Below are 14,980 nucleotides of genomic sequence, written 5' to 3'. Positions count from 1 at the left end.
ACAGAAGAAAAGGAAGGCAAAGTACTCTTTTGCATCTGTTTTACTTAATTCAAGAAATAGGTAGATGGAGCTGGAGAGATGGCGCAGTGGTTAAGAGCACTGGCTGCTCTTGCAGAGGACCCGAGTTTGGCTCCCAGCATCTCCATCCAGGAGCTCAAAGCCATCTGTAAGTCCAGTTCCAGGGGATCTGACACCCACTTCTGAATTCAAGGGAATCCATACATACAGGGCATGCTTACACAGAAACACATCCACATAAATAAAATTTAAATCTAATAAAAAAGAAAGTAGGATCTGGAGAGATGGTTCATTCAGTGGTTAAGAGTACTGGCTGCTCTTGGCAGAGGACCTGAGTTTGATTCCTAGCACCCACAAGACTGCTCACAACCATTTAGAACCCCAATCTCATACCTAATGCCCTCTTCTGGCCCCCAGAGGTAGTGCATGCACAGGGCACACAGATAACATGCAGGCCAAGCACCCATACAAACAGAAGAAAAAATTAAACTAAAAATCAAAAAAGATAGCTGACCTAAAGCAATATTTCCTCCTGCTCCCGTGCTGGGATCAAACCCAGGGCCTGGAACCTGGCAATCAAGTGCTCTGTCTCTGAGCTCCACCCCTAGCCTTCCAAGCAGTGTTCTCTCTCCTGCTAATTTCTTCTCTAACTATGAGAACAAGAAAAACTAGTCTGAGGCAAGGAACTTAGGGTTTTTAGATGTAGCAGGAGGTGGGAAAGATGCTCACGCAGTCACGTGCCTTCCTGTAGACCGTTCCTCCCGTGCACAAACTAAGTCTCCATTGCCCAGTTCTTTCACTAGTGAACCGGCAAGCACCTTCATTCCAAAGTGGTCAGATCAAGATTTTTAAGGATATTTTCTAAGCAATTTAAAAGCAAATAGAAAGAGAAGTCTTAAAAATGTGTATATTTCCATCTCACATCTCTCATAGCAGAAAATATATATATATATTCATTTTTTCCTAGAAAAAGAAGAAATGCTTATTTCTTTCAAAATATGAAGGCTATTCACTAAAGTCAGTATTCTCAGATTCTCTGCATGTGTTAGTTCTGAGGAACAGTCACGCTTTTACCACTTCCCAAGAACAAGGGAGGCCTGACTTCCCAGTGCTGCCTTTAGCCTGTGTCATGTTAGACAGAAGGGAGGGGCAGGGGCTCCAGGGCCGTGTGGTGGCTCTGAATTCGCTTCAGAAGCTGCTGTGCCACAGGTTTGAACTCCGTTTCCCAGTGGAGTCGGTGATAGCTTCTTAGGTCCTGGTCAAAACTGCCATCCAGGGCTAATTCTTCATCTGTATTAGAAAAGAAAATCAAAATTAGAGCAATTATGTGGAGCGTGATCACACTGAATAGAGCATTTCCCATTGGAGTGGGGGTGGAGGGGGTGGGGGGGTAGCGGGTTGGGGGGGGTGGCAGGCTTTTCACTCCGGGTTATCTTAAATACACCGTGACTGACGTGACTTGGTGACATATGATGTGGTCTGGGACTAAAAGACGTGTATATATTTATTTATTTATTTGGTCTGTGTGTTTTGGGGATAGGGTCTCCTATGTTGCCTAGGCTTATGCTAATCTGTAACTCCTGAACCCATATGATTCTCCTGTTTCAAACTTCCCAGCAGAGGAGACTATAGGCTCATACCACTGTACTCTGAGAAAGAAAGCTATTTTAATGGGCACTCTTTTGAACTTCACAAATAGTCGAGAACAGTGTGTGTGTGTGTGTTTAACTTACTTGGGTCTGTTTTGGTTATTTTTATATTATTTTATTTTTATCATTATTAACATCTCTGGTGTTCCCCAATTGTAAGTCTGTGTACCATGCACATGTGTGGTGTCTGTGGAACTCAGAAGAGGGGAGTGGATCCCCTGGAACTGATTGTGAGTGCTGGGAATCAGGACAGTGGCTTAGAATTTCAGAACCTCAGCATTCAGCCTCTGGAGTGCTAAGTGCTGGGACTGCTAGCATGCACCCACAGGTCCCTGCAAGCCAGCATGCACCAGACCACCCCTACAAGCCGGCATGCACCAGACTACACCTGCAAACCAGCATGCACCAGCCCACCCCTGCAAACCAGCATGCACCAGCCCACCCCTGCAAGCCAGCATGAATCAGCATGTTCCTGCAAACCAGCATGCACCAGCCCACCCCTGCAAGCCAGCATGCACCAGCATGCCCCTGCAAGCCAGCATGCACCAGCATGCCCCTGCAAGCCAGCATGCCCCAGCATGCCCCTGCAAGACAACATGCACCAGCACGCCCCTGCAAACCAGCATGCACTAGCATGCTCCTGCAAAACAAATATATTTTACTGTCTCAAATTTAAAGAACAATAATTTGTTGTTTGTTTTTTAAAAAAAAATCCTCTTAGATTGAAGTGAGCTTTTCTTCCAATAATTTCCTAAATTTCACACATCTGTTTACATCCAAAAGTCAATGACAATTTCTCAAAATAAGTGAGGAACAGATGATTTTATTATATGTGCTTTAGAAAGGTTAATTACTCCAATGATCGAAAGATAGGAATCTCTTGGGAAAGTGGGCTAATTTGACACAAAAGGCACTCCCCACCCCACACTTCCTATAAAAAAACCATGGGGATGTGGAGAATCTTAAGGATTATCTGAGTCTCCAAAGAGAACACAAAAATGCAGAAAAGCACTTGTAAAAATAAGATGAAAAATAAAAGTTTCATGTGTTTAACTTAGAGCACACTGACTTCTGTGGACATTCTTAAGCATCTCCACCCCCACAGTCCTCACTAGCCACTGCCTCTTTGCTGTTCCATCGACCTCACCTCACCCCTTAGGTGACAGACTTCAGGAATGTGCGCTGGCTCTGCCATTCCTAGCTCTCTGGCCTAAGGTAAAGAACTTACATAGTGACCACTAAGTCCCAAGACGACCACAAATCCCGCCACTTACACGATGTGCAAACATGATATAGGAACAATTAGAGCCCTTATACAGGGCTGGCTCTGTTTACACCTTCTGCAGCAGACATCTGTCTGTTCAGGGTGTACTTTGCACCAAGGGTGTCAGGGGCACCAGCACTAGATAAGCAGCATAGGATCCCTCTTTGGACTGTCCCCTCCCCTCCTCGGGAACAAGGCAGAGTTATGTGGCTCTGAGATAAGTTCTATACAGACACAAACACTCCAGCCAGGCCTCCATGGAGACCTTGTAAGCAGACCTGGCCCTCTCCACCGGTGAGATAACCCAGGCCTCGAGCCGGGAGGGCGCTGCTTGTGTTCCATGCCTTCAAAGGCCTTCCTGTTTGGCTTCCTCTGGACAAGAAGAGCCTGCTAGACTGAATGACTCCAGATTTCTAGACCATCTTCCTGTTTGCTCTTTTCTAGATCTTTCTGAGCACTAAACATTTGCTGGCAAAGTCTGTTTTCTGTGCTTTCCCAAGGTGTGTAGTTCCAAGCAGTGGGACCATTTACGACTCCCTTCTCTGCTAGAGCCATGGATAAATTTGGTGGTTTGGCATTTTCTCTGTTGGGGGAGGGGTTGTTTGGTTGTTTGGTTGATTTGGTTTTTCAAGACAGGGTATCTCTGTGTAGTCCTGGATGCCCTGGAACTCACTCTGTAGACCAGGCTGGCCTCGAACTCACAGAGATTCGTCTGCCTCTGCCTCCTGAGTGCTGGGAGTAACATGTGCCACCACCACCAGGTCTGTTTTTTTGTTTTTAATCTAATGTTAGCACTCTGCTGCCCTTGAGGCCCAGCCTATATGGAAATCAGTTCATCAGTAGCTCTAAGTCAGGAGAGACAAGATAAAGATAGTTAAATAGCTACCACTAAGTAAAATGCAGAAATAAAAAGTGCATGTGCTGCAAGGAGTGGCAGAGGCTGATCCACTCTAATGCAGCTCCATGAAATGTCCTGCGGCCTGCAGGAAGCAGTAGTTTTTGCCCCACGACTCTCTACATACTTATTTATATAAATAACAAGCAAATACTACCTTTTCTGTGTGCAATGACATATCTGGCATCTTCCTTACCACTTCAGTTTTTAAACATGCTGGTTCTAATCGACTCAATTGATGGCATAGTCATGGTATAAATAGCATTGATCTTGATAACCAGTCATTCTTACGTTCTCTCTGCGCACTGCACACTTCCAAATATTAAAACTTAAGGTGAAGTATTACAAAGAATTGAATGACTTGAAGCAATCAGTGCTCTAGTGCCACTATGCCCAGTGAAGTGGTGCTCCCAGGCCACTGTGTGCAGTGAAGGGGTGCTCCAGTGCCACTGTGCACAGTGAAGCGGTGCTCCCGTGCCACCGTGCACAGTGAAGCGGTGCTCCCGTGCACTGTGTGCAGTGAAGTGGTGCTCCCGTGCCATCATGCCCAGTGACGCTTTCCCTGAACATTGCACTAGTTTCTAGCTTCCCATGTAGCACAAGTCACTTGTGTGGCCGTCTCATGTCTCACTCTCTTTTAGGGAACAGTCCTCAGCTGCTCCGGGAGCACTTGGTGGCACTTTGGTTTTGTCCTCATGTTGTGATTCTCCAGCTGGAATGCTAGGCCCCCCTGTACCCTTGTCACAAAACCTGATGGCAGGACACAAGTACCTCAGGGTGAGCATACAATAATTGAATTTAGGACAAGCAGGATGGCCTAGCAGGTTTAAGGCTCCTACATCCAGGCCTGGCAACCTGAGTGTGGTCCCCAGAACTCACGTGATGGAAGGAAAGAACTGCTCTCCCCCCTCCCCTGTTGTCTTCTAATCGTCATCCACCTGGGTACCATGACATGCTTAAGTGCACACACACTTACGTATACACACACACATACACACACACCACCACCACCACCAACACCACCACCACCAACAACAACAACAAACCCAAACTAATGATATTCTTTAAATTCACAACAATAAACTACACACACAACTAGTTGTCTCTAATTGGTGGGCCCCAAGATAAGAACTTCAATAATAAGTTTGTATTAAGTGACTGGAGAGATGGCCCAGTGGTTAAAAATGCAGAGGGCCTGAGGTCAGTTCCTAGCACTCAAATCAGGTGGCTCCCAGCCACCTTAACTCCAGCTCCATGGGATCCAGCATCCTCTTCTGGTTTCTGTGTGACCTGCACATCTCTCTCTCTCTCTCTCTCTCTCTCTCTCACACACACACACACACACACACACACACACACGTGTGTGTGTGTATATATATAATATATATATGCATATGTATATATATGTGAATGAAGAATGAAGTATGTGTGTGTTTATCTTTGAGGGGAAAGACACGGTACTAGGGAACTTCAGACTATATGATTATGTTGAAGATCATCACTTTCTGGGTTTTAATTTACTTAGGTAACTTTCAGTGTTCTACTTTTATTACATATATTCTCAAAACCAACACTTACATCTGGAAACAGGCTTCTGTGATTTAATAGCTTGTTCTGTTTTTAACGCAGTCCGTCTCTTTAGCTCCTTTTAAAAGAACTGAAATTCCAGTGCCCTGTCCCACACGCATGTGGTATAGTCTCGCACAGCACAGGCATGGCCCCGCCTGAGTTCTGAGAGTCACAGTAGTGAGACAGGGCAAGCTACAGCCCAGGCTACACAGCTTGCAGTGCCCAGGCCTTAGGATTCACAAGGAGGGCTGGGGCGTTTGGTTCAGTGGTCTCTTAGATTCTCAGAACCAGAACACCGGCATGTCAGCCCACCAGTATCCCAGCCCCGCAAGGCTCAGCCGGGGCATCAGCATCCTCAGAGGACACTGGTGGGTGAGGTGATTGTCAACCTGACCTTTGGGCCTCTGAGTGCACACACATACACACACACACAAACACACACACGTGATGTGTGCTCACACACACATAAAAGAGAGTCACAAGGAGAAAACTGTGTGGTTTGTCCGGTAAGTTGACTCCCTGATCAAACTGAGCTAGTTAGCTCCTCACACCACAGTGTTCCTCTAGAAATTGCTAGAGTCACGTGTGCTGGGCACGCAACAGGGGAAAACAGCTTTTGTTGCAGTATCACCTTTGGCAAGTCATGTAACCTTTCTAGACTCACTTTCTCCTAAGTGACAGCACTCGGCTAACGACCTCAAAAACACCCTGGGAGTGTAGGGTGTTAGAAAAACAATAATACAGTACAGACACGCTGACATACCGGGCTGAGGTTGGAGGATGGCAGATTTGTGGTTAGCCTGTTGCTACACCAGCCGAAAGTAACGAACTTCAACAAAAAGTATGTAGCCGTACTTTTAACTTGTAGGCAGCCAGCACCCCTCCTTGCCAATCCAAAGCTTTCACCAAGCACCTAATTATGTGATTTCCTTCCAGAGACTCTGGGAATGAAGAAGTAAAGCTCACAAAGCCATCAGGACGGTGAAATCACACAGGTTAGGCATTATGACTGACTGCTATGTTAGCAGCCGAGGGTCCCTGTGATTAGACCATGACTGTGGGCGCTCAGAAGCCATGAAACCTGCAAGGGGGTATACAGCAGGTGTGGGCGCCGAAGGCTGGAGGAGCCCTGTGAAATTTGGGAATGGAATAGTAGGCAATAGACCAACGACAACCAAATGCCGTCTGGGGATTCTGCCCTGCCCACAGCTTTTCTGGCTGTCCTTACAGGCTGTGTGGCCCCTGACCCCTTGCTATTTAGAGCTGATTGTCCCAAACTTAGACAACAATGACTAACAATCTTTTAGACACACTAAAGCCTCAGACTCCTGGTGAGTGGCTCCCTAAGTCAGCCAGGTCTCCTCCCTGAAGCATGTCAACAGCAACAAACACTGGGTGTGGAAAGTGGAATCAGGAGGCAGCAGAATACATGAGCAAGCATGATATTAGGGGGCACGAGGAGGGGCAGGGGAGCTAAACTGAGGCGGGGCCGGGTCTGCGCATGTCTCTGGAGATGATGGATCCCGAACAGCCCCCGGGACACTGCACTACCTGGTTTCCTGGCTTCCTCCTTCCTCCACATCCCTCCCTGAATCGTCTTCATGAGCTAGAGCAGAGGTCCCAAGCTGTAGCTCCATACCTCAGGCTCGTGGATTCCCAGGCCCGGCCCTGGAACTGAGAACTGCCTAGGCTGTGCCAGGTCAGCTGTCTGAACTCCACCCCTGATGTCTGAGCTCAGGCCCCATGGGAACTGAACTCAGGCAACCTGTGCAGCATCCCTGCTTCCTGCCACCAGAGAAACCACACACAAGGACACTTAGCACTTGAATCATTTACAACTAGGCCCGTTCTTTTCTGTAGTCTGAATTTTAACATGCGTATGTCCTCATGACAAACTCTGTAACGGTCAAGCAGATCTAATTCTTCCAAGTGATTTCCAAGCCTCCGTTCCTGTCCAGTGATACCCTGCCACATCCCTTAGCATTCAGGAAGCGTATCAGCCCTCCTTGAGGTCTTGCCTGGGATCAGGCACAGTACTAAACTCTCAGTGTAAGTGCACACTTATTCCTAGACACCCTGAAGAGTAGGCATCAATCTCCTGGAACTTAGAGGGCTAACAATAGGAGCTGAAGGAGGAGTGGCGGTTGGAGCAGGAATGGCCCCACAGGCTCACAGAGCTGAATGGTTGGTGATCAGGGAGTGGTGCTAGCTGACAGAGATTATGAGGCATGGCCTTGTGGGAGGAAGTGTGTCATGGGGGTGGGCTTTGAGGTTTCAAAAGTCCCTGCCAGACCCAGTCTCTCCCTCTTCCCGCTGCCTGTGGATCGGCATGTAGAACTCTTGGTTTCTTCTCCAGCACCACACCTGCCTGGTGCCATGCTCCCTGACTAAGCCTCTGAAACTGTAAGCCAGCCCCAATTAAATAATTTCATATGTGAGTGCTCTGGTCATGGTGTGTCTTCACAGCAACAGTCCAGTGACCCAGACAAGAGGCCAAGCTTTAAAAAAACCAAACTTATAAAGGACAAAGCGAGGGTAGAAATTTGGAGCCTTTTGTCTGGAAGACTGTGACTCTTCTATGTTTCTACGTGATGCCTGTCTAAGCCTCACCATTAACTGTCTGGGACTGCATGGGGTTTATCACCCTCCCATTTTAGAGCTAGGAAGGCAGACAATAAAAGAGAGATGCACTATTTAAATAACACCCCAAAGCCAATCTGGAGGAATTCAGACCATGGCTTCTGAGTCTTCTGGGCCTTTCTCTCCGCTTTGCCCATCATAACTGGATAATCACGGGCCCTCACCTCTAAGTAGGGAATAGAATTTATAAAATCATTCACTCACTAACTGATCTCAATTATTGTTTTTTAGACCAAAACCAGATGGAAAAATTCTAAAAACAGAAAAAAAGTTCAAGTATGAACTACTCTTCAGTGTATGCGCTTTCTACCTTCCAAGCACAGGACCTCACTGTAACGTCCCTTCCCCATGGGGTAATCCACATCACTAATTAAAATACATTCAACTGGAAACATGCCAATTCAAAATAGCTTTTAACCATCTTTTCTTAGCTATGACAGAGTCTATATGCTTTTAAACAGCAGAGGCACAAAGCTGCTGATACTTATGCGATCTAAGAAGATGAAGGGGAAGCCACAGAAAAGACAGTTCCGGTTCCAGGCAGTCAGAAATCCGTCTGTCTGCATGAACTGTAACTAGCTCTCTGTCTCTCCCAGAGACTATCTGCAAGAGTTCACATTCTGCGGCTGCGTACCAATCGCTACTCCGCCAGGTCAGGGCGGAGGACCCTATTTCCTTGCCTGTGTGGTGGAGGCCACCGCCCCGCAGCAAGCGCCCTTACCTAAAAACGCTGACAGGAGGACAAGGAGCGTGTTGGTGTCTTCGTCTCCGAAGCACGACGACGCACTTGTGATGTTTTCACTGAAGTTCCACAAGGTCTTGCACACCAAGCAGGCCAGCTGCCAGTCGCCAGGACCAAACTCTCTTAAGCAATCCACTAGCCTGAGGGAGGGAGGTCAAACTGAACCATCAGTAGATCAGAATTTGGCTTGCAGTTTTGCATGGTTGGTATGATGGCTAGCCTTCTGGATTCCATATAATCACCTCTAAGTTCATATCTCCAAATTTAACTGACTACAAAGTTTTCACCCGTGCACCTCTGATTTGTGGTAAGTGTCTAGTAGATTCTCAGCCCTCTCTGGACCCCCACTGCTCTAGTGGAATGATCCAAGGGCCCAACCTCCCAGGACAAACGTGTCCCCAGTATCTGAGAGCTGGGAGTCCATGCCTTACTTACTTTTTAATGCCTCCACCTTCTTTCAGAATTGCCCGCTTGTCTTTATCCACGGTGAGGTTTAGGAGAACCCCACAGGCCGAAAAGCAAATGTCCTGGTGCTTGGCTTCCAGCAGGGCAATCATGAACTTGTGTACTGGGAGAGCAGAGAACACGTGCAGACTGGTCAAAGCCTGCGTCCCAGCTGCAGCTTGTTTTGCAATGGGGTGGGGTTTGGGGGACGAGGGACAAGGCAGGAGTGGGGAAGAGGGAAGATGTGGCTTGCAGCACCAGAACTTGGCTGGTGTGCTAAACTCATTCCTAAGTTTTATCTGACTCTCACTGTGGACCCAGTAATGCCCACCACTCTTCTAGCCCATTTCTGCCTCTCACAGTCTCTGCTATTACTGCTATCACTGACCCAAGAGCAGTTCCCTCTCCGGGGAGTCCCCTCTGGTGACATTTCTCCCTACTTTTGGTTGCTTTCAAAGGCCTCCAGTTGTAACTCTACTGCACAGCCTGGGGCAGCAGGGCCAGGTCCTGACAAGCTTTTCCTGAAGCTTCCAGAATGTAGAGAGGCTTAGAATACTGGCAACTGGCCTGCACAGCCCAGGACAGCTAGTGCAGGGACTGTGCAAGCTGGGTAGGCCAATCGTTCCCCCTTACTTCAGGAGGTGGACTAGAGACCGAGAGTCCTGCTTTCCCATCCCCTAGTAGACGCCCACTGGAGGGATCAGGGAGTGGACGAGGTGTGACCACCACCAGGCGCCATTTTCCAAGCACCTGAGTGGTGGATACCATGTTGTCCATGCGGGCCTGTTGACTGGGTTGAATAATGAGCTTGACAATGCACCCCCAAATGCTAGCTCTCTCGGGGCATGGGGATAAGGGGTTGCATCTTGCTGATGCTGCAGCTGTATTTGCATATCTAGGTTTACTACTGCCAACATGCTTAGGCATTTTGGTTGTTTGTGGGGCTGGTTTGCTTTGTTTGAGAAAGGGTCTTGAGTATTCCAGGATACTGGATAGTTTTACAGCTCAACTCAACACAAACTTGGGGTGTGGGGGGAAGGACATCAACTGAGAAACTGCTTCCATAAGATCTTGCTGTAGGCAAGCCTGTAGGACATTTTCTTAATTACTGATAGGGGAGGACCCAGCACCTAGTGGGTGGGTACACTCCTGAGCCGGTTCTCATCCTGGATACTATAAGGAAGCAGAAGCAGACCAAACAAGCTGGCCTCTACATCAGCTTCTTCTGCATTGGCTTCCCTCAGTGGATTGTGATTCAGGATATGAAAACCAATCAACCCTTTCCTCTAGTTGCTTTTGATCATGGTGGCACTAGTAACCCTGAGACACCAGGGCTGGCTCCGAACTTGCTGTGTAGCTGGGGTGACCTTAAAGGTTTTTTTCGTTCTCTGTCTCTCTCTCTCCTTCCTTTCTTTCCTTTTTTTTTTTTTTTTTTGAGACAGGGTTTCTTGTATAAGCCTTGGCTCTCCTGGAACTAGCTATGTAGACCAGGCTGGTCTCAAACTCACAGAGATCCACTTGCCTTTGCCTCCTGAGTGCTGGGATTAAAGACAGGCGCCAGCCCCACAAACTGCCCTTCACCTCCCAAACACTGGGGTTGAAGGTTTCCACTAACACACCAGGTTTATGCTGTCAGAGAATTGAACCCAGGGCCTTGTGCATACTAAGCAACCACTCAACTAACAGAGATCTCCAGCCCCTAGATCAATGGTTTTCAACCTTCCTAATACTGCAACCCTTTAACCTAGTTCCTCATGTTGTGGTGACCCCAACCATAAAATAATAATAAAAATAATTATTAAATAATAATTATTAATGGGTTTTCAAGACAGTGTTTCTCTGTAGTTTTGGAGCCTGTCCTAGAACTAGCTCTTGTAGACCAGGTTGGCCTTGAACTCACAGAGGTCTACCAGCCTCTGCTTCCTGAGTGCTGGGATTAAAGGCATGTGCCACCACTACCTGGTTCATAAAATTATTTTCATTGCTAGTTCATAACTGTGACTTTGATACAGCTATGAATCATGATGTAAATATTTATGTTTTCAGATAGTCTTAAGTTTCTTTTGACAACCCCAAGGGGTCTTAACCCACATATTGAGAACCACTACCCTGGACAGTTTTGTAAGATTATTATTCTTACATGAAGTACATAAGACAATGGACAATGTATGGCTTGTATAAACATTTAGATACTTGCCACCCAACTAGTTTAAGAACCAGAGCATTGTTTCCAAAACATGTTACATTCCATCAACATATACAATTCTCATTCATCAATTCAAGCAAATCAATGAAATGAATCCAACATTGTATTTGACCCTTCTTCTCCTCCAAACGGTAAGTCCTATCTTAAATATGTAGTCAATAATTTCCAAACACCATTTACATACTGTATCATTATCACCACATAAATGACAGCCCTAGCTGGCCTGGACCTCACTATACAGACCAGGATGTCTATGAACTCACAGAGATCCCCCTGCCTCTGCTCCCTTAGTACTGGGGGGAGTCAAGGAAGGTATTTTAAAATTTATACTGGTGACAGTACTTTCTATTTCTTACTATAACCAGCTTTTTTATTTCTACATTATGTATTTTGGGTGAATCCATGTTGCCAATGTCTAGTTCATGCTAATCCATGAATGTCTATGATTTATTTTAATTGTTGTAGAACATTTTATTGTATGAGCATACATGTTTGTTTGGTTAGAGCCTCCAGGTTGTTCCTGCATGGTCCTGGAAGCCCTATCCCCCGCCTCTTCCAAACCCCACCCTCTCAGAGAGTCTCTGAACAAAGGAAAGGCATCTAAATGCCCAGTGCTGCACTCTTGGAGACCACTGCAGCTTCCTCCCTGAAGTTGCCAGTCACCCAAGTCCCCACCTAAGTGCTCAGCTTTTAACCACACTTGGGCACAAGCCCAGCTTGTAGCAGACACGTCATCACCCCTCACCTACAACCTATAAAACTTTCCTGTCCTGGCCTGGGTGTGTGACTTCTCTGGCCTCGATCTCTGGGACTGGAGAACTCGCCCAGGAGTTGCGTTGCCCAATAAATCTGTTGTTATTCTTTTTCAATTCAGCTTGATCTGGCTTACTGCATCAGTGGAGAAACATTATGGGGGTGGGGGAGTGGCAGAAAAATCTAATAATATTCACAAACCATAATACATTCTATTTACTGTAGCTGTCCTTTTGATTGTTGGACACTTGGTTTGTGCAATCACGATCAAATTTTAACGTATTCTAGTATGTGAATGAAAAAGATCTCCAGTCTATCCCCAGGGGTAGACATAATGAGTGCAGATTCCATTAAACACACGCACACACTCGCTCACACACATGCCCGCATGCACACATGCACACGCATATGCACACACACACATGCACACGCACATGTACACACACACATGCATATGCACACACACATGCACACACACATGTACACACACACACACACACACACACACACACACGCATGCACCCACTGTCTTACCCTACCACCTAAGAGGCTTGGAGAGTGAGAACACAACCCTGGTCTATTCGGGCATCCTGAGCTGTCCCCCACATGGGACGAAGGTAAAGGATGGTTCATCTCAAAACAGAAACAAACACCATGCTTAACCGTCAAAGCCTCCAAGTCATTTAGCTGACTAATAGCAAGAACCATGTGCTTAGGATCTCAACTGTCATGAACCCACCGTTTTTCTGCATGAGGAAATTGCAGACGTCATGGTCCTGGGAGAGGTTTCCGAATACGCGCACGGCCTCCAGGATGCCGTCCATGTTGTTACTCACCAGGAGCTTTAAGAGCACTGAATATGGCAACCGGGGAGAGGAAATGAGTGAATTAAAAATAACTTCCAAATACCATATATGTTCTCCTCTGTTACTACATAAATGTATATACTTAAGCAATAACAGAGTAATATTGTGTATATGAGTTTTGTTTATGTGGGCTTGTGGTTGAGCTTTGTTTGGCGCATCCCTGACTGTTCTGGAACTCACTATGTAGACCAGGCTGGCCCTAACCTCACCGAGATCCACCAGTCTCTGCTTCTGGAGCTGAGTGTCTTGCACAACTTTAAACTGACACTGGTGACATTATTCTCTACTTCTATGACCATATTTAAAGGTGAATGAAAACTAATCTCCTAGCACATACAGAGAACTCAGCATTTTTTTATGGTGCTACACTACAACCAAGGGGCATTTCAATAAGCACTAAGAAACGCATTGTTCCCGCGGGCAATGTTCTCAGCTCTGTGGGCCAGCTCTCACAGTAACACCTCTAGGTGTGTTTTAGGTACTAAAACCAAGACCTTAGCTGAGTGTTGGTGAAGCCTCGCCCCACCGAGCCTTACATTCAGCAACATACAGCTTTCTGTGTTGCAGGACAGAGCTCTTCACTTGATAGAAGGACAGATTGTTGATGGCCGCTGTGGTGTTGATCACCAGCTCCTCGCAGTCGCCCAGTGACTTGGATTCTGAAACCAAGGGATGGGGCAGTCAGATACGTTTGGCCCTGCAGATCCAGGGACGCCATGTGCACAGCGACAGAGGTTGGGGCTGGGGAACAAGCTGGCTGTAGGAGCTAAAGAGGCGCTGCTTGAGAAAGCTTTACCTCCTGTGACGTGATGACCTGCAGGGAGACGCAGCAGAGTAGGCCATGCTACCCCATTTCCCACAGTCAGGTCTGGAAAAGTCAGGTGGGGCCCTTGGTCTGCAGTGACCTGAGATGTCCCTGACCCACTCCACATGCCGTGGTCTTAGGGATCCAACCTGGGTAGCTTACTCTAGATCCCACATCCTGCCTCTCAAATGAGAGGTCCTCAGGTCATTGTCTATCCCTTGCCATTGGCTCTGTCTTCCAAATACAACAGATGGTTTCCTGCTTCCTCTGTCACCCCCAAACTGGCCCTCTTCCTGCCTCCCTGTCCTGGGTGCCAGACTTACAAGTACACCCACCATACCCAGTATTTTTTTGAACCTAGTGCTTGAACTTTTAAGTATTTACTGGGGCTCCGAGTAATTTACACAGGCTGGAGATGCAGCTCCATTGGCAGAGGCTTACTCAGCATGCACAGAGCCCTGGTGGCATTCCCATCCCTGCACAAACTGGGAACAGTGGTGTACACTTATTTGTGTGGCAGAGACAGGAAGATCAGTAGTTCAAGGTCATCCTTAGACACATCCTTAGATAGCCCAGCCTGGGCTATATGAGAAAAAAGAATGAGAAAAAAAAGCAAACAAACACTTGGTGAGTATGAAAACAAAGAAGCAGATTTTCAGCTTAATGCATAAGGGGACCTTCTGTGAGCTTCTGTCCCTCTCTCTCATTCCACTGCCTGATGTGCAGAGGAGGACAGAGGCAGGCATGAAGCAGCTGGGGGCTCCTGACAGTATGACACCCCAGGGGCACGATGTGGAGACCAATGTCTTTGGACATTTGTCTTTGGACTGCATGTCATTGTAAAGGAGAGGAAAACTCTGAGTGACCCTCAGTTTGGGGCTTTCAGAACTGGCAAGTGATGGTTGCATGGTTTGGATGTGTCTTCTCAAGGCCCTTGTGTTGCCAGACTGTGGCGGCCAACAGTGAGAGGCAGAGTCTAATGGGAGAAATTTATGTCACTGGGACATGCCCTTAGAAAGGGTATCAAGACTTTTGGACCTCCTCTTCTCTTTTTTTTTTTTTTTTTGACCCCAAAAATAGAAAAAGAGAGACAGACAGGCTCTTCCCATCTCAACGGTAGCTCCCACTA

At 47.0% G+C, this 14,980-nt stretch overlaps 1 protein-coding gene across 2 annotated transcripts in view; it reads right to left on the bottom strand.

The window, feature by feature from the left end:
- Positions 1-911: 911 nt before the first annotated feature.
- The window catches only part of Armc2 (armadillo repeat containing 2), a 105,297-nt gene continuing 91,228 nt past the window's right edge, over positions 912-14,980 (bottom strand). For both annotated transcript variants that reach the window (XM_048425353.3, XM_048425352.3), the window contains exons 14-18: positions 13,583-13,705; positions 12,920-13,033; positions 9,213-9,345; positions 8,757-8,917; positions 912-1,308 (exon numbers count right to left, since the gene is read on the bottom strand). In XM_048425353.3, the coding sequence (XP_048281310.3) occupies positions 1,151-1,308; positions 8,757-8,917; positions 9,213-9,345; positions 12,920-13,033; positions 13,583-13,705 (689 nt within the window). In that variant the 3' untranslated portion in view covers positions 912-1,150. The remainder of the gene's footprint in view (positions 1,309-8,756; positions 8,918-9,212; positions 9,346-12,919; positions 13,034-13,582; positions 13,706-14,980) is intronic.

The sequence above is a fragment of the Myodes glareolus genome, chromosome 1, assembly GCF_982192425.1.
Source record: "Myodes glareolus chromosome 1, mMyoGla1.1, whole genome shotgun sequence".
Taxonomy (NCBI): Eukaryota; Metazoa; Chordata; class Mammalia; order Rodentia; family Cricetidae; genus Myodes; species Myodes glareolus.
Note: the sequence above shows the minus strand (reverse complement) of the source record. Positions and strands in the feature narration are given on the sequence as shown.